Source organism: Rhinatrema bivittatum, chromosome 17 (genome assembly GCF_901001135.1).
Source record: "Rhinatrema bivittatum chromosome 17, aRhiBiv1.1, whole genome shotgun sequence".
In the NCBI taxonomy this organism is placed as follows: Eukaryota; Metazoa; Chordata; class Amphibia; order Gymnophiona; family Rhinatrematidae; genus Rhinatrema; species Rhinatrema bivittatum.
This window is the reverse complement of record NC_042631.1, coordinates 46,558,053-46,578,561: the sequence shown is the minus strand read 5'-3', so window position 1 is coordinate 46,578,561 and position 20,509 is coordinate 46,558,053. Positions and strand designations below refer to the sequence as shown.

The 20,509-nt window shown below is 44.6% G+C and overlaps 1 protein-coding gene across 4 annotated transcripts in view; it reads left to right on the top strand.

Annotated features, from left to right (window-relative positions):
* Nucleotides 1–494: 494 nt before the first annotated feature.
* PNPLA2 (patatin like phospholipase domain containing 2) overlaps nucleotides 495–20,509 on the top strand; it is a 100,514-nt gene continuing 80,499 nt past the window's right edge. For 2 of the 4 annotated variants that reach the window (XM_029582111.1, XM_029582112.1), the window contains exon 1: nucleotides 495–809. In XM_029582111.1, the coding sequence (XP_029437971.1) occupies nucleotides 623–809 (187 nt within the window). In that variant the 5' untranslated portion in view covers nucleotides 495–622. The remainder of the gene's footprint in view (nucleotides 810–20,509) is intronic. The other 2 variants (XM_029582110.1, XM_029582108.1) reach the window with 2 other exon arrangements.

The following is a 20,509-nucleotide window of genomic DNA, read 5'->3' as shown; positions in this document are numbered from 1 at the left end:
GCTGGTGCTCTTACCACTTGCACTGTGTCAGAGAGCCTCCTGCCAGTGCTTCCCTCCCTCTGCTGCCCCAAAGGGCTTGAATTAAATTTGTGGCCGGTGACAGGATTAAGCAGCAGCAGCAGCAGCAGCAGCAGCACTATTAATCGGTGCGAGCAGAAGGTGGGGACATACCGACTTATTCAGAAAGGGCCTTTTCTTATATTTATTGCATAAAGGCCAGAGAAGGAACGCAGAGCTGGGAGGTGTTTACCTTTAGCAATCCCTGATGGGACCAAGCAAGGGGAAGAAGTGGACCAGGGAGGGAGGTCAGCGGATGTAACAGAGACACACAAGCCCGGAGGGAGTCCCCAGCAGTGACCCGGGCCCAGGCCCTTTACATCCTGGCACTTCCCTGTACCGCCCCCTCCCCCCATCGGGGCGGGGCCTTCGCCGCTCCTCCCCCCGGGAGGTGTAGCAGGGCAGCCCCGCAGCCATTGGTTCGGGGACGGCTTTATCAGCCCGCGCGCCGCCGCGAGCTGCCGAGAAGCGAGCGGCGTTGCCCGGCTCGGGCGGAAAGCCTGCAGGCAGCGCTTACCGGGGCCCGTGCCTACCCTGCGCTGAGCTCCGGCCGGCGATCGGGACCATGTTTCCCCTGGACTCTTCCTGGAATATTTCCTTTGCCGGCTGCGGCTTCCTGGGGATTTACCACGTCGGGGTGGCCAGCTGCCTGAAGGAGCATGCCCCCTTCCTGGTGGACAATGCCAAGAATATCTACGGCGCTTCCGCCGGAGCCTTGACCGCTACCGCCCTGGTGTCCGGAGCCTGCCTGGGTAAGAGCCGGGGAGAAAGGTCGCGTACTTATGTCCAGGAAGCAATTCAGTCCCCTTTGCTTCTCCGTGACTCACGTACGGCGCTGCTTATGTAATGCCAGCCAAGTGCCAAATGTGCGGTCTCCATAAGCTAAGCACACAGCGCATGTTTAATGTCGATCACTTGACGTAGTGACATTAATTTATTTGCAAAACATTTCTCTAACGATCAAGGCCGCAACCAAAAATTATCATATATAAAAAAAAACCTAAAATCATCATAATATAAAACCAAACACAGAAACTGTAGCAATCCGAAAATATTTCTGAATACACATCAAAATTTAAAAATAGAAAAAAAATTATCAGCATAATGTATATAGATATAAATAAAGATGTGTGTGTATATATATCTAAAGCGCTCTCTCTAGCAATATATACACACACACATTGTTGAGCATATTTATATTGCTGTGAAACCGAGATTGAACTGCCTGCTGGCTTGAAGGTCAGTCCTGTCTTATGGTGACGGGTGCTCAGCACTGCTTAGGATCCGGTTCCAAAGCCAGTCCAGGTTCTGACCTCCCAGCACCATGAGTGCAAAAAATGCTAGGTGGGTACTGATATGATGGGACTGAATACCTTTTGTCTTGTACTTAATGGAGACCTAGGATCTGATCAGAAGCCTATGGCGAATGTGGCACTAGGAGGAGATGAGAAGGGGAGAGTCTAGGATGACCTGGGGCAGGAGGGGGCATCTGATAAAGCAGGGGAGAGGGATGGAGAGTGGCAGTGCTTGTGCGCAGAGGGTGTGAGATGTCCAGCTTCTAATTCAGTCACTTACCTGTTTGTTTATTTGATTTATATTCTGCACTTAAAATTGGATGATATTCAGACACTGTACGTGTTTCCCTATCCCTAAAGGGTTTCCCTTTCTTCCATTTGTTTCTTGTGTCTGGATTAATAGCAGGCTATTCTTTCTACACCCTTGTTCTTTATTTTATGTAATTTCTAGGACTTCACTGCGATTGTCGAAGGTTTTGCTTTTCACATTGAGCCCAGTTGTTGTCCCTTCTTCAGCAATTACAGTGGTTTGCAAACATCATTGGCTCTGTTAAGCACTGATCTGCCTTTTACATACTGCTGCTTTGTACGCAGTCACTTGCCGAGCTGGCATTACCACACAGAAATATTGTTTACTGGTTTTAAAGCAGCAAGTCCGCTCCAGAATTTGCCCCTCTGGCTTCAGCGTGAGCAGAGCCCATTTAGAACCAGCTCACTGCTTTTGATGTCAGGAGAGAGAGAGTCCCACGTGTCCTGTCTGTGCAGCCTTTCGACGGCACCGGGTCTCCATCTCTGTGAACAGCCTCTCAGCAGCCTGAGGAGCAGGAGCCAGTTTTGCTGGGTCCTTGAGCCTTGAAAACCTCAAGCTGAGGGGCACAGCTCTAGTTATTCCTGTATTCCGCCGAGGTCTCACCCATCAGGATCCGTTTCCGTACCGTCACTCCAGATAACTCTAAATACTCTTAACAGCCATTTCGTGGATTGCAAACTGGCTAAAAGGAAACAGAGTAGGATTAAATGGACAATTTTCTCAGTGGAAGGGAGTGGGCAGTGGAGTGCCTCAGGGATCTGTATTGGGGCCCTTACTTTTCAATATATATATATAAATGATCTGGAAAGAAATACGACGAGTGAGATAATCAAATTTGCAGATGACACAAAATTGTTCAGAGTAGTTAAATCACAAGCAGATTGTGATAAATTGCAGGAAGACCTTGTGAGACTGGAAAATTGGGCATCCAAATGGCAGATGAAATTTAATGTGGATAAGTGCAAGGTGATGCATATAGGGAAAAATAACCCATGCTATAATTACATAATGTTAGGTTCCATATTAAGTACTACAACCCAAGAAAGAGATCTAGGCGTCATAGTGGATAACACATTGAAATCGTCGGTGCAGTGTGCTGCGGCAGTCAAAAAATTATTAGAAAGGGAATGGTGAATAAAACGGAAAATGTCATTATGCCTCTGTATCGCTCCATGGTGAGACCGCACCTTGAATACTGTGTACAATTCTGGTCGCTGCATCTCAAAAAAGATATAATTGCGATGGAGAAGGTAAGAGAAGGGCGACCAAAATAAGGGGAATGGAACAGCTCCCCTATGAGGAAAGACTAAAGAGGTTAGGACTGGGATAAACACTGTGGATCCATCAAGTCTAGAGGACGTGAATGAAGAGTGGGTGGCTCACGGGAATGACGGCTACTGCCTGGAGATTATTCCCTTATTCAATAAACATACACACGGTTAATGCGACCCCAACATTGCTCTAAGCTTCAACGGCACGAGGAAGTGTGGGGAAAAAAAAAGGATTTGCATTCACAAAATGTGGGGAGTAGCTTGCTTGTTACGGCGGTTACTACCCCAAACTAAATAAGCCAGATACTTTACTTTCAATGCATATCCAGCATAGCTCTCTGCTTCAACGGCAGGGGGAACGTAGAAAGGTGGATCTGTATACAGACAATAACCAACAAGGACTGAGTTACATAGTCTGGGTAAACAAAGGCATGGGTGTAGCTTGCTTATTGCGGCGGTTACTATACCTAACTATGGTAGATATTCACTTGGATGCAGTTCCAACACTGCTCTCTACATTAATGCTGCGGGTGGAAGGGAAATAGAACCAAAAGGTTACTAAGAGCCAAGAGTAACAGAAGTATGAGAGAAATAAAAAAAAAAAAAAGTGCATAGCTTGCTGGGCAGACTGAATGGGCCGTTTGGTCTTCTTCTGCCGTCATTTCTATGTTTCTAAGACTTTTTTCAGCTTGGAGAAGAGACGGCTAAGGGGGGATATGATAGAGGTGTTTAAAATCATGAGAGGTCTAGAACGAGTAGATGTGAATCGGTTATTTACTCTTTCGGATAATAGAAAGACTAGGGGGCACTCCATGAAGTTAGCATGTGGCACATTTAAAACTAATCGGAGAAAGTTCTTTTTTACTCAATGCACAATTAAACTCTGGAATTTGTTGCCAGAGGATGTGGTTAGTGCAGTTAGTATAGCTGGGTTTAAAAAAGGATTGGATAAGTTCTTGGAGGAGAAGTTCATTACCTGCTATTAAATTCACTTAGAGAATAGCCACTGCCATTAGCAATGGTAACATGGAATAGACTTAGTTTTTGGGTACTTGCCAGGTTCTTATGGCCTGGGTTAGCCACTGTTGGAAACAGGATGCTGGGCTTGATAGACCCTTGGTCTGACCCAGTATGGCATGTTCTTATGTTCTTTTTTTAAAGCACCACTGGATTAGACTGAATTCATTTATTAGGCAAATGGTGCTTTTTCAAGTAAAACCGAAAGAACTGTCCCTCTGCACGGAGGAAGGCTTTCTGCTGTAGTTCTGCGTCCAGAGCTGGGCCCCATAACATCTTATCCATAGGCTCTCTGTTGCTAGTCTGCTTGGCCTTGTCACTCTGTGAGTAAAATGTGTCCAGTCTGCTGGAAGCTGCAGCCACTTCCGTGGTCAGCGGATGGTAAGGACAGATGCTCCCGCCTGCTACAGATACCAAGAGGAAACTGCAAGACAATTTGAAAAGGAGATTTAGTCAGTAAAAAAACAAACAAACCCAGTAAGATGTCACATGAGCCCAGCATCCTGTCTCTGACAAGGCCAGGCCTGGTCATTAGGAAGTGGCTGAGAGATCTATTCTATGTCATTCACTTGTGGGGAGCATCCTCTCTTATTTCTCCATCTGCCTGGCTGATCCTGTTAATGGACCTGGCCTCCAGAAATGTCTCCAAACTTATTTCACACCCAGGCATACTACTAGCCTTGACTACATCTTCCAGCAACAGAGTCCATAGATTAATAGTGCATTGACTGAAAAATATCCTTCCTTAGACTACTTTTTCCCTCAAAACAAAATTTAACATAACATGCAGCAACCTTATCCCAAAACACGCTGCTGGAATATGCTTTCTGTATAGCAGGGAATAGGGGACCTCTGGTTCTCAAAGGCCACTAACTTGTTGGTTTCGGGGTATCCCTTGAGATAATTTTGCACCCTACCTCAGCTGTGTGTGTATCTGTTTCATGAACATTTATAGGAATACTGTGAAAACAATTTCTAAGTTCAAAATTCATTTTATCTTATTATTTATATTTGGCATGGTTAATATGTCACTATATCCAAGTTAAATATTTAAATTATACAGTTTATATTACATAATTTTATTAATTACAAGTAAAACTATTCTATATTATTGATTATCATTATGTTAAATTGTCATCCAGTTATAATGTTCCATATGTACCACTGTTCTATGTAAAGCCCCCTTATCTCTGTTGGGCAGTTTATCGTTATATGTAAACCGGAGTGATTTATAGTCTCTATAAGAACCTCGGTATATAAAAATTAAAAATAAATAAATAAATAAATAAATAAAACCCAACTGTTTTTAGAGGATTAGAGGTTCTTTACCCCTGTGATACAGTATCAGGGGAAGTGCTTCAAGGACATCCTTCAGGCCAACATGAAGATGTCTTTATCTTTTATTTGAATTTATTGCATAGGCCCAGACACATCGTATACACTGACACCAGCTTATGGGAGACCATTAGTAATAGTTTATTACCCAGGGCCACTTCGAATAATGGAAGATACATAGCAATGCCTGGCACCTGGGATCTGTCCTTGCAGGGCAGTCAGGAATACCTGGGCAGACTGCAGGGGTCGAGTGTTTTTTTTTCTTCTGCCTTCATCTGCTTTGTTACCATATTTTTATAGAAAATACTTGTCCGCATGCAGCAGAGTCAGCTGATCCTGATTATCTGAGCAAAGTGGAATGACATATTTGAGGCAGAGGAGAGGCGCGTCACTTACCCCTAGATATCTTCCACATGGTACCTGTAAGAGTTATGACAAATAGTGACAGGCACTGCGCTGCGGTAGAGGTCGGGAAGAGCCTCAGAGGAATACACTTTCTTTTTTTTTTTTTTTTTAAATTGAAAATTTTATTTACAGAAATTTCTAGTGCATAACCAACTTCAAACATAAAAACCATAATATTATGGTAACCATTTAAAAGCCTGATTCACTGATTTCCCATAGAGACAGAATGGAGGAAAACTCTAGTGAAACAAACCTGAGCTGGAAAAAGCTTCCCACGTGTTGAGCTCACTTCCTCTGTACAATTCCAGATCAGAAAGTAGTCTGCACGCGTATGAAAGGAGAGGAATTAACACAGATTTGAAGCTTGTGAGCAGGATGTAACGTGACCTGGCACAGCCCAAAGCCCCTTCACACTTGTGGTAATTCAGCATTTTTTTTTACAAGTTTTTTTTACAAGTTTCTATCCCTCGTTCGATGTAAACCGATCTGATATGGTATTCAACCATGAAGCTCGGTATAGAAAAAAATGTGAAATAAATAAATAAATAAATTTTTATCTGAAACCGACTATATAATAACTGCAAGGACTGATATGTGGAAATAGCCCAGCCTAACCTTCAGGGTGTAGGCTTCATGCTCAGGGGAGGATTAGCATAAAGAAATCCACATGGTCCTAGATTTTCCCAAAAAAGTTTTTTCCTCTTAGCACCCTGAATTGGGAAAGAGCAGATTTTTAATCCCCATTTGGAAAGTGGAGGATTTGATTATATTTGCAGTATTCCTGTCTGTTTTACTGTCTTTTTTCTGAAAGTGATGCACATCACTCTGGCATATGACTGTGACACAAAACTAACTTTTTACCAAATCCGAATCATTTTACCAGGTCTGGCCCAATAGTGTGCTGTGGGTTAACTTCTCTGGGTGAACCAGTGCTGGGGAGGAAGTCATGGTCATTGCACAACAACGACACACAGTGGCCAAATTCAAGGCCCATGAATGCAGAGTTCCAGAAGGAGGCCTGGTGTATGGCCACCGGCCCAGGATGGTTCCTGCAATGATTGGCTAAATGAGGTTGGAGGGAATATCAAATAGGGGGGGAAAAAAATATCTGGGTAGTTGCAAATGAAGGCGCCTGGTGCCCACTCCCAGCCCTGGTTCCAGCTCAGCTGAAAACCCAAAGGTGGAAAGTGCCAGGTCTGAAATATGTATGTTTTGGTTTTTGAACTAAGGCAAGCATTTGAGCGCGAGCTGCAGAGAGTGCTGGTCTGCATCCAGACTGACCTGGGTTTCCTTTTTCAGAGATTCAGAGCAGCACTAGGGGTGCCTGCAGCTCAGGACCACAAACTCTGAAGCTATATGGCCTAGTATGAAAAATGTTCTAAGCAGAGAGCTCCTGTAACAGGAGCGTTTCCATAGGAAGGGACATGCTTTGGCCTGTGTAATACAGTCATTATTCTTAAGCAGGAGGTTTAATCCTCTGCGTTGGCAAATGGTTATTACATTATTGTGACCCCGGTAACTCAAAGGCCAAGAAGGAACGGTCCCCGGCTCATACCACAGACCTGCACTTGGATCTGAGCTCCACTCCTGGAACATGTATTAGCTGAGTCTCTACAGATATCCATGCATCCTGCTCACGGCTTTCATTCAGCAAGGCTGGGCTGCAGCTCCCTGTGCTGGGAGAAGGCTACCGGTGCCCTTTCGGGTTACACTTTTTATTATTTCTGGCACTGCTTGTGTGTCAGCACTTCCCAGGCCAACTGTCCTGTGACCCCCAGCGGTGAATACTTTAGAGAGGCCACACAAAGGGTCTGTGTTTTCCCTTTGCAGAGATTACTGCAGGTCAATGAACTGAAATAACTCCCGGCACTACCCCCTTCTTAAAGGTACAGTACATACCTCGGCTTGGGAGGTTGGGAAGCTGTGGCCTCTGTGTTCCTACTCCCAGGCTGCTGAGGTTAAGAGTATGCATGAGAAATCTAAATATGCAAAACCTGTTCTTTAGTTCACATTTTTACAGCAGATCCTCACTTTTGGAATAGAAATCATTCAGCAATATAGAAATCTGACTGCAACTTATGTACTGAAGACAAATATGAAATAAATCTTTAGAACAGGGATGGCCAACTCAGTTCTTGAGAGGCACAAGCTGGCCAGGTTTTCAGGATATTCACAATGAATATGCATGAGATAGTTGCTTCATTCATATTCATTGTGGATGTCCTGAACACCTGGCCTGTCTGTGGTTCTGGCCATCCCAGATTTAGAGTAAAGGGATGAGATGATATTCAAAACTCATGATAGACCTAGAAAATATATCCTTACTACATAGGGATCAAATTCACAATTATGATGTTAGGACAGTGGCTCCTGGGGGTTCCTCAGCCCCTCGGGTTTGCAAGATATCTGCAATGAATATGCAGGAGATATCCTGAAAACCGGACTGGCCAGGTGTCCTCAGAACAGATTTGGGAGCCACTGCCTTAAGATGAACAACACTGGGCTCCAGATCATAAGGAAGTTGAAAGTTAGGCCCGTTTAAAGCATTAGAAGAGTTTATCATTATGAAAATGAGGCTCAAATAGGAGGAGAAAAACGGACTGGCTCTGCTCTTCTCCTGACCCGGAGTCAGGTTGTAGATTCTAAGTGACTTCAGCACCCAACACAGCTTCATTTTTATTAAAGGAACCATCTCCCAGTTTTGAAAAGGTAACATTCATTTTCAGTTCTGACCCCCCAAACATTTCTTTTTTTTTTTTATGAGATCTACATCAGACCCGAGATCATAGAATGCTAGTTCAAAGCTAGGGCTGAGATTCTGTGGCACTAGTGACCGGCGGCAGGGCTTCTCATCTCGAGACACATCTAGCCAGTTGGGTTTTCAGGATATCCACAATGAATGTGCATTCCCTCTCTCATGCATATTCATGACTGGCTGGGGGTGTCCTGAGGACTGGATTGAGTTGGCCCAGTACAATGCTGTGATCTGCAATGTGCTAGGTGCTCTCCTGCTCTGTAGGCTCCCGGGATGGTGCTGGTGTTGAGTTATCCTGGTTAGTTTAGTTACAGGTATGGCACCACTTGACCTTGGCCAGTGAATGGAGCTGTACTTTCTCAGCTGTCAGAGTCAGCTGATATTTGCACTCATACAGCTGCTCTCAGCAATATTAGGCACTGTGTACTTTTGTTCACAGTGCAGAGTATGCAGACACGATCGTTATGGTATTCCTGTCAAGAGTTACATTATGACGCACAGAGGCCCTGCCTCTCTATCAAGACAGCAGTGCCTATGAGATTTGCTTTAGGTGTGTGGCTGGGATGAAGTTTGCACCATAAAGCTCTGACATGAGATGTAAGGACCATGGTTTGTGAACCTTAAAAGGAGAGATGATATAAGCAATGCCCAGGAAGCGCATGTATTCCAATGGGAATGAAGCTCTAGAACAAGAGATCATAATAGGAGGCTCTAAACTCAGGAGTAACACTGGGAAATATTTCTTCACAGAAAAGTGGACCAGGGAGGAGGTTGATAACTAGAGAACAGTGGGCCGATACAGTACAGTGCGCTCCAATGGAGCTAACAGTGCGCTCCAATGGAGCGCACTGTTAGCCGGCATTTGGACGCGCGTTTTGGACACGCTAGCTTTACCCCTTATTCAGTAAGGGGTAATAGCGCGTCCAAAATGCGCGTCCAACCCCCCCCCCCCAACCTAATAGCGCCCGCAACATGCAAATGCATGTTGCGGGCGCTATTAGGTATTCCCACGCAATTCAGAAAACAAAATGTGCAGCCAAGCCGCACATTTTACTTTCAGAAATTAGTGCCTACCCAAAGGTGGCACTAGTGACCGGGAGCAGGGTTTCTCATCTCAACCCAAAATTGAGCGTCTGCTGTCAAACCCGCTGATAGCCACCGCTCCTGTCAAAAAAGAGGTGCTAGGGATGCACTAGTGTCCCTAGCGCCTCTTTTTACTGCCGGGCCTAATTTAAATAAATTAACTTACTGTATCGCGCACACAGGAGAGCGGGCGTTTGCCCGCTCTCCCACATTTTTACTGTATCGGCCTGTATGACAGGAAAGGATAGTGATGAATCTTGAATCTAGCAAATTGCAGGATCCAAGGCAGCTTGGTTTTACCAGAGGGAAATGGGTGTCAGACATTCTGATCAGGGGCAAGTGCTGGATGTGGTGTACTTGGATTTCAACAAAGGTTTTGACACTGTCCCACATAAGAATTTTTAAATGTGGTGATTTGCTTTTGATAAACATCTTGAAGCAAGGTACATATAATATAAAATCAGTCATAACAGTATAAACCATATAAAATCCACTAAACATAGGCTGTATGCGCTTTTTCTGCTATCTGGTCTGTCCATTCACACCAATCCCAACCACCCTCAGAGATCCCCTGTGCTTGTCCCATGCTTTCTTGAATTCAGACACTATCTTTGTTTTATCACCTCCACAGGGAATCTGTTCCATGCATCTACCACCCTCTCTGTAAAGAAATGTTTCCTTAGATTACTCCTGTGTACTCTCTTTTACCCATGCTTCTCTGACCTTTCCTCTAAAGTATACTGTATATGTTTAGATCTTTAAGTCTATCCCCATATGCTTTAGAACCATTTCAGTAGCCGTCCTCTGGACCGACTCCAAGCTGTTTATATCCTTTTGAAGGTGAAGTCTCCAGAACTGTACACAGTATTCATTCCAAGTGAGGTCTCACCAGGGTCTTATGCAGGGACAATATCACCTCCTTTTTTTTTTTTTTTTTTTTCTGCTGACCATTCCTCTTCCTGTGCAGCCAAGCAGCTTTCTGGCTTTTGCTGTCACCTTATCCACCTATTTGGCCATTTTGAGATCATCAGATATGGTCATCTCTAGATCCTGCTCTTGTTTCATGGCATAGAGTAAACAAACAAAAAAAAAAAGTATAAATTAATCATTACAGTACAATAGAAATAATACCGGCTCAAATAAGAGAGTTAAATATTGGACGCAATTCAGAAATACTAATTAGTTTGTAAAAATAACCAAGTCTTCAAATTCCTCCAAAAAGTCAGGGCATGTTTTTTTGGCGCATAAATCTGCTGAAACTGAATTCCAGAGCCTCCGTCCTATGTACAGAAATGTAGAATGATGAGTCATCCGCAGATTAATAGCAGGAGGAAGCCCAGCGGAGATCTTACTGCAGTATAATGGCATTATGCATTACTCAGATAATTAATTCCTAGGCTACTGAAAAATAAACTTAGCAGCCTCGGAGTGAATCAGAAGCTGGATTAGACACTGGCTGAGTGACAGAGAGCAGAGAGTAATGGTAAATGTGATTAGTGGACACTGTGCCCCAGAGATCTGTTCTGGAGCTGGTTCGGTTTAGTATTTTCATGTGATATTGCAGATAGGTTAGTAGGGAAGGCTTTTCATTTTGTAGATACTAAAATCTGAAATAAGGGACTCTCCTGATAGAGTACATAAAACGAGGAAAGCTTGAGGAATGGTCAGTTTGTTGACAATGAAGATTCAATACAAAATATGTAGAATAGGTCTCGAGGAAAACCAAGTGCCAGGTCACCATGGCTACCAGAAAAGGAGGCATGGCTGATGTCATGCTGAGGGGTGGTGAACCCTAGTGCTGCTCTTTGCACTACCTATCATGTGCGAGCACAAGATAGGCTTTAACAGGCAGCAGCTGACACATTATCTGCTTAGCCAACCACTTCCTCCTTGGATTGAGCCCTCAGGTTCTGGTGACTGGTAGGACTTTCCTGCCATCCAAAGGTGGCGGCTAAGTGAGATCGGAGGCTGGTCTGAGGTCGAGGCAGGCAGAAGACAAGACAAGACAAAGTCCAGAACTGGTCAAAGGTCAAGAGAAGAAAAACAGGAACAAGCACCAGAGTAGACAAGGACAACAGAGAATTGCACAGAGAACTACAGAACTCACAAGCAGGAGGCAGGAACACTGGGCAATTAGCACTGCTATCAAAAGCAGGGGACCTGTTGCCAAGGCACTGGGTAGTAATACTGAGCATCCCTTTATACAAGGCAGCAATGTAATGTCGCCCGAGCTTGTCACAGGAAGTCCTGCCAGCAGAACCTATAAAGGGCTACAGGAAGTTCAGCCATGTTCCTTGGATGCAGCAGGATGCTGGAAGCTGCACCGGAGGGCCCTCACATCAGAGGTGAGGGGCGTTATAGCTGAAGAGGTTCAACATTGGGATTAGACCAGAGCTGAAGGAGAGGTTGGAGGAAGAGCCTGGCCACCACAGCCTGAAGAGAAGGGGGTGTCAGCAGGCCCACATGGGCCAAAGAGAAGTAGTGGCAGCTAGGCCAGTGGGAGGGAAGAGACTGTGGGCCGTGCGCTGAAGAGGGCTGCATCAGTAGGCTCACATGGACCGAAGAGGAGGTGGTAGTGGCAGGCCAATGGGAGGGAGGAGGGCTGAGTGCTTGTCTGTGCCAGGGCTACGACCTTGGGTTGAGAAAGCTGTCTGTCCTCCCTGTGGATTTAGAGATGGGCTTGACTGTTACAGATTCCCTATGTATAATAGGGTTGTGCGTTCGTTTCCTTCGCTTTGGCGGCATGCACATTATACTACATGAGGGGAAACTGATAGTATGCGTGTAGTTTTAATAATGATATGCATGTGATCTACACGCGCACTGCCAAATCGGAGGAAAAGAATCTTCATCCCTAATAAATAACCATATGAGACCCTTTGCTTTTCTCCCTGGGAGTTCTTGAACCCTGGACTAGGCTGGGGTTCGTCCTTTTGTGGACAGACCACCTTAGTTTGCTTGACACATTCCTTATAGTCCGTTTTTGAGCAGGCTAGTCCTAAGTGGTTCCAAAGTGCCTCAAATTGTGGCTAGTTCTGTCCTCGCACCGCGTGTATGGGAATTGAGGAAATATTCCAACCTCCATATGGGCCTGCCCTGTGGTTGTCAGTGCCAATTCTTGAACCCTGTGTATTCATGCAAAGGGTTCTCTTCTAAGTGTCTTGTTGAATGTCAGGTCTTGATTTTAACTAGACTAGGATCATGAAGTCTGCTAGTCCTAGACATGGGTCATCCACCAGTTTGCAGCTTTGTAATGGTGCAGCCCACTCCTGTTTCCACTCTTCGGTTTCCATGTCAGCATGCTTATATGATCTAAGCTCAGCCGTTCATCTTTTTGTTCCCTCTGCTGACTGCGATCCTTCTTGCTCTTCTCTGCTAGCTGGCACACATTTTCTAGCCATGGGCAATCTTTGTCTGTATGATCTGTAGTTTTGCAATAAGAGTGCTCTTGTGGGGCTTCCTTTACCCTCACAGCTTTCCTCCTGGGTTTCTCCCCCTCTGTCCTTTATCACAGTCTTCTTCAGGTCCATTTCCCACTTAGAGGGCACAAAAAGAAAAAGGATCTGGACCATCACTACTCGGGTAGAGAGGTACTTCCTGACTCCTTTCTTTTCTCTTTTTCAGAGTTGTTGCTTCCTTTTTTTTTCTTTTAATTTTACATTTTTAATACATCCATAAACATGGTAAAGCAATACTTAAAGAAGCACAACATATGCCATATCAGTATGCATAAATACTTTTAACATTCTCACCCCACCTCTCTCCCCTTCTTCTCTCATTTCCTATTGTACACTTTATAGGTATTTTTGGCAAAAATGGTCAGTATGGAGGATTTGGCTTCTCTCCTACGAATACTTTCCCAATCTTCATCCTCATAAGTTTTTTGTAGATCATGCTCCCATTTCAACTCATGGCTAAGCTTTCCTTCCATTATCGGAAGCAGCCAGGCATATACTTTACTAATATACCCACTATGTCCTCCCCTCTTACTCACCAAGACCTCGAATGCTGGCTGGTCTCTTAGGATGAAGGTATGCTCAATATCATGCTCCAAATGATGACGCACTTGAAGGTATCCAAAGTAGTCACTTATCTATATTAGCATCTCGCAACTTTGCAAACTTTTCTGCTCCCTTAATCATGCACAGCTGTCCTAAATATTTCAACCCTTTAGCGCGCCACACCTTAAAATTGCTGTATTCCTTCTTGGGCCGAAACCTCCACTATAGCGAATGTCAGCTAACAGCAAGTGTCTGCCACAAAAGGTTAAGCACTCCTTTGCCTTATGCCATACCTCCATTGTCTACCTGGTGTAGGCCTCTCTCCCCATCTTATCCCAAGAACAATCCCATGGAATGTGGCTTATTGGGTAATTTCCCACCCCTTGCTGTTCCATGCATTCTCTGAGGACAAGCAGGATGGCAGTCCTCACCCATGGGTGGCAACATCTGATAGAGCCTCGTGTCTCGCTGTCAAGTGAGCCTCTGTTTTTCTCTAACTTTTTTAGGCCTACTTTTTCAAGTGGTATTTTACATTGCCTCGTGCAGTCAATGCTGGTCCCCCTGGTTCTCAGATGAGCATCCTAGTTAGGTTTTTGACATTTGGGTAAGCTTATTTTCGTTGTTGATCCCCAAGGCAGCAGTATGTTTGAAGCCTGCTGGCCGACAATGGCGGCTGCCATCGATTTCGATCTCTCTTTACTTTTTATTATGCAATGGACATGTCCACTTCGGGTTTCGAGTGGTACCCTATGTGTATGAGGACCAGGTCTGTCATGGAGCCCCATGATAGATGTGTCCTCTGCCTTGGGGTATTTTACAGTGTCCGGGATTGCAGCAAATACTCCAGGATGACCCCGAAGGGGTATAAGATATGGCTCGACAAGATGGAGTGTCTTTTCAGACCAGAGAAGACCCATCTGCATCAGAGAATCAGCATCAATGGACACTGAGCTATTGACAATGGCTGGGCTGTCAGCTCTGTCGAGGTCGTCCTCCAAGAGGGACACCAGAGACTGGCCATCGTCAAGCTCCTGCAAGTAGAGGATGTCTCGTTTGTTGTTCTTGACCTCTGTACCAGGGAAGGACCGATCTGAGCATAAAGGGAAGCAGAGGAAACATCGGCATCTGTCCTCATTGATGCATGAGGCACACCAGCTCCTGCCGTGATGCCCCCAAAATGGCTTTGTGGTGAGGAGAGCCAGTCCTCCATCGATGCCAGGGATACGCCATGGTCTCCATGCCAACCACTGATCCTCCTCTCTGTTCCGAAGAGGATCTGGTCACACCTCCTGCGTCCCAGCCTGTCTTGTCATTGGTGATCTTTGAGGAGGAATTGGAGAGGCGTGTGCAGTTGGCTGTTGATAAGGTGATGAGAGGTCTCAGTGTCTGAGCACCAACGGCACTGACTCCAGCACAGTCGCTCCTTGAGCCACTGCTGGAATCCCTACACATGCTTATTGGTGTGTTACCAACCCAGCTGGTGTCTGTTTCCGGGACAGCATCAGTGTCCAACAGGATAAACATCCTGCATGAGACTAAATACAAAATTAAATCTTTATGGGTAGAAATCCCTTGTGTGTCGGGGAAGACTATAGTGATAGGGGTATACTACCGTTCACTTGGTCAAGATTGTGAGACGGACAGTGACATGCTAAGAGAAATTAGGGAAGCTAACCAAATTGGTAGTGCAGTAATAATGGGAGACTTCAATTACCCCAATATTGACTGGGTAAATGTATCATCGGGACACGCTAGAGAGATAACGTTCCTGGATAGAATAAATGATAGCTTTATGGAGCAATTGGTTCAGGAACCAACGAGAGAGGGAGCAATTTTAGATTAATTCTCAGTGGCGCACAGGACTTGGTGAGAGAGGTAACAGTGGTGGGGCCGCTTGGCAATAGTGATCATAATATGATCAAATTTTGATTTAATGACTTTGGATCGAAAAACTTTAACGATCCAAAGACAACGACAAACCTTTTCCAACAGAAAAAAATCAGCAGAACCAGAGGTCACGAGCTGAGGCTCCAAGGAGGAAGACTAAGAACCAATGTCAGGAAGAATTTCTTCACGGAGAGAGTGGTGGATGCCTGGAATGCCCTTCCGGAGGAAGTGGTGAAGTCCAAAACTGTGAAGCACTTCAAAGGGGCATGGGATAAACATTGTGGATCCATCAGGTCTAGAGGACGCATATAAAGAGCAGATAGTAAAATACTGCACGGAGCGGCAGTAGCCACAGAGGCATTCACGGAGCGGGATGCCAGTGGCCAGTGGTAGGTGTCCATATAAAGAGCAGGTAGTAAAATACTGCACGGAGCGGCAGTAGCCACAGAGGCATTCAAGGGGAGGGATGCCAGTGGCCAGTGGTAGGTGTCCACCTTCACGGAGCGGAAGGATGGAGGGCTGTCATCTCCCAATTAAATAAATAAGAAAAAAAAAAACAGGGATGGGATCCATCAGTTCTAGAGGACGCATATAAAGAGCAGGTAGTAAAACACTGCATGGAGCGGCAGTAGCCACAGAGGCATTCACGGAGCGGGATGCCAGTGGCCAGTGGTAGGTGTCCACCTTCACAGAGTAGAAGGATGAAGGGCATCCATCTCCCAATTAAAAAAAAAAAAAAAAGAAAAAAACAGGGATGGGTTCATGGGCTATAGGTATTACCAATTATTAGGCTTTTCAATATTTGATGATAGTTAATGTGACTTTCAAGGCATGCTTCACTTTCGGTGCATGTCCGGCATGACTCCCTGCTTCAATGACAGGGGAAAAGAAAAACTGATACTTCACACATTTCCAGCATTGCCCTCTGCTTCATGGCAGAGAGCTATGCTGCCGCTTACCCAACTAATCAAACTTAATATTTCACTTGGAAGCAGCTCCATCACTGCTCTCTACATTAATAGTGGGGGTGAAAAGGGAATTAGAACATAAGGTTACTAAGAGCCAAGAGAAACAGTTAAGTATGAGAAAAATAAGTGTAAGGCTTGCTGGGCAGACTGGATGGACCGGTTGGTCTTCTTCTGCCATCATTTCTATGTTTCTATGTAAGAGGAACAGTGTGCAAATCCAAGGTTCTCATGCTAAACTTTCAAAAGGGAAACTTTGATAAAATGAGAAAAATTGTTAGAAAAAAAACTAAAAGGAGCAGCTACAAAAGTAAAAAATGTCCAAGAGGCGTGGTCATTGTTAAAAAATTACCATTCTAGAAGCACAGTCCAGAAGTATTCCACACATTAAGAAAGGTGGAAAGAAGGCAAAACGATTACCGGCATGGTTAAAAGGGGAGGTGAAAGAAGATATTTTAGCCAAAAGACCTTCATTCAAAAATTGGAAGAAGGATCCAACAGAAGAAAATAGGATAAAGCATAAACGTTGTCAAGTTAAATGTAAGACATTGATAAGACAGGCTAAGAGAGAATTTGAAAAGAAGTTGGCTGTAGAGGCAAAAACTCACAGTAAAATTTTTTTTAAATATATCCGAAGCAGAAAGCCTGTGAGGGAGTCAGTTGGACCGTTAGATGATCAAGGGGTTAAAGGGGCACTTAGAGAAGATAAGGCCATCGTAGAAAGATTAAATGATTTCTTTGCTTCGGTATTTACTGAAGAGGATGTTGGGGGAGGCACCTGTAATGGAGAAGGATTTCATGGGTAATGATTCAGATGGACTGAATGAAATCACTGAGAACCTAGAAGATGTGGTAGGCCTGATTGACAAACTGAAGAGTAGTAAATCACCTGCACTGGATGGTGTACACCCCAGAGTTCTGAAGGAACTAAAAAATGAAATTTCAGACCTATTAGTAAACATTTGTAACCTATCATTAAAATCATCCATTGTACCTGAAGACTGGAGGATAGAAAATGTAACCCCAATATTTAAAAAGGGCTGCAGGGGCGATCCGGGAAACTACAGACCAGTTAGCCTGACTTCAGTGCCAGGAAAAATAGTGGAAAGTGTTCTCAACATCAAAGAACATATAGAAAGACATGGTTTAATGGAACAAAGTCAGCATGGCTTTACCCAGGGCAAGTCTTGCCTCACAAATCTGCTTCACTTTTTTGAAGGAGTTAATAAACACATGGATAAAGGTGAACCGGTAGATGTAGTATACTTGGATTTTCAGAAGGCGTTTGACAAAGTTCCTCATGAGAGGCTTCTAGGAAAAGTAAAAAGTCATGGGATAGGTGGCGATGTCCTTTCGTGGATTGCAAACTGGCTAAAAGACAGGAAACAGAGTAGGATTAAATGGACAATTTTCTCAGTGGAAGAGAGTGGGCAGTGGAGTGCCTCAGGGATCTGTATTGGGACCCTTACTTTTCAGTATATTTATAAATGATCTGGAAAGAAATAAGACGAGTGAGATCATCAAATTTGCAGATGACACAAAATTGTTCAGAGTAGTTAAATCACAAGCAGATTGTGATAAATTGCAGGAAGACCTTGTGAGACTGGAAAATTGGGCATCCAAATGGCAGATGAAATTTAATGTGGATAAGTGCAAGGTGATTCATATAGGGAAAAATAACCCATGCTATAATTACACAATGTTGGGTTCCATATTAGGTACTACAAGCCAAGAAAGAGATCTAGGCGTCATAGTGGATAATACATTGAAATTGTTGGTTCAGTGTGCTGCGGCAGTCAAAAAAGCAAGCAGAATGTTGGGAATTATTAGAAAGGGAATGGTGAATAAAACGGAAAATGTCATAATGCCTCTGTATTGCTCCATGGTGAGACCGCACCTTGAATACTGTGTACAATTCTGGTCGCCGCATCTCAAAAAAGATATAATTGCGATGGAGAAGGTACAGAGAAGGGCTACCAAAATAAGGGGAATTGGAACAGCTCCCCTATGAGGAAAGACTAAAGAGGTTAGGACTTTTCAGCTTGGAGAAGAGATGGCTGAGGGGGGGATATGATAGAGATGTTTAAAATTATGAGAGGTCTAGAACGGGTAGATGTGAATCGGCTATTTACTCTTTCGGATAGTAGAAAGACTAGGGGGCACTCCATGAAGTTAGCATGGGGTACATTTAAAACTAATCGGAGAAAGTTCTTTTTTACTCAACGCACAATTAAGCTCTGGAATTTGTTGCCTGAGGATGTGGTTAGTGCAGTTAGTATAGCGGCGTTTAAAAAAGGATTGGATAAGTTCATGGAGGAGAAGTCCATTACCTGCTATTAAGTTCACTTAGAGAATAGCCACTGCCATTAGCAATGGTAACATGGAATAGACTTAGTTTTTCAGTACTTGCCAGGTTCTTATGACCTGGATTGGCCACTGTTGGAAACAGGATGCTGGGCTTGATGGACCCTTGGTCTGACTCAGTATGGCATTTTCTTATGTTCTTATGCCTTATGGGACACTGCTACCAGTGGTAGTTCCCAGTTTTTCTGAGGAAGTCCCTCGATATCAGAGATGGCACTGGGTCCTAGGCCAAAATGACCAGTTCCACTGATGCCTGCACTGCTGGTTGAGGGCTGAATGCCTAGGGCCTCACCACCATTTGATGACAGTGGAGATGAGAGTACCTTTGACCCCTGGGGGGATGACTCCTCCATGGATTCTGCTGATGCTTCGGATGATCTCCCCTCAGACCCATCTTCTCCAGAGGACCTCTCCTTTGCAGGTTTTGTTCAGATGGTGGAGGCCATCCTATTTCAGTTAATTGAAGAGGATACCAGGCATAGAATGCTAGCTTTCCTGTTCATGGTGCCTCCCAAGGAGAGCGTGGCAGTCCCAGTACATGAGATCCTTCTGGAGTTGCTGTTGAGGATGTGGGAACACCCCTCATAGTGCCTCCTGAGAATTGGACATAATTATCATTACAAATTTCATAAGAACATAAGAACATGTCATACTGGGTCAGACCAAGGGTCCATCAAGCCCAGCATCCTGTTTCCAACAGTGGCCAATCCAGGCCATAAGAACCTGGCAAGTACCCAAAAACTAAGTCTCTTCCAGCCAGTTTTCCTCCCACACCATGGTTCCTAGTGCTCTTGCTTTTTTTCATTATGAGTTCCTTGGTGAGGAAGTCTTAGTAGCACACAATTTATATTTCTCAGCAGATTCGGCGTATGGTTAAGGTCAGGTTCATCGCTGCCCTACAGAGTTAAAGAAATCTTTCAAACCATTGCTATACAATCTGTGTAATCACTGATTTCCGGTAGGCCTCAAAAGCAAAGGTTGTTGTGTTGCAGCCTATTCTCCAGGTCTTCCAGCTTGTCCTCCACATTACTAATTTTAACTACTCTATCTCCTTGGTGAGGCCCACCAACTGCTCTGCATGTTCCTCTGTTCTCTGTTCTATCTTATTGAAGTGGCCACCCAGCTCTGTAACCTCGCCATACAGTTCTGCAATCGTGGCCAGTATTTTGCTCTTTAACCCGCGAAGTCCTCTTTCAACTTGCAAAACCAGTGCTTCAACTCTCCCTGCGAGGTTGTTTGGACTTGATCCCCGACATTCTCGCTCTCGCTGGCACAATCAGACTCTGAGTTGGCCTGCGCCCATGGTTCTTCAGCCTTGCCAGTGTACCGCGTTCCTGACTCACATGTTCCAAAGTAGGATTTTATTTCTCTGGTTTTCCTATGTGTTGCCATGCCTGGCTGATTTTTAGCTTGTGTGGCCTACTGAAGGGGAGTCGTTCCGCTGCCAGAATCCTGCTTTGTATTACCTTATTTTGACATGCTTGAACTGCGTGTCCAGATTAGGTGGCCATGCAGGACCATGAAGACACTTTCTCAGTTGTTGCTTCCTTAAAGATTTTCTCTAGTTAACATGTTCCAAAGCCTCTCAGTTAGGCTGGAATACCAGGCCAACATCTATGGCCTCATCTCTTGAATACCAACAGTCTTTAGCAAAATGGCCTTGCCTGCCACAAGTGAAACTATTTGAGGAGGTGACTGGTTGTCCTCTGAATGTCAAGGCTGGAGTCTCACTGCTTGGAGGATGGTTGCTGGGTTCACTATTCT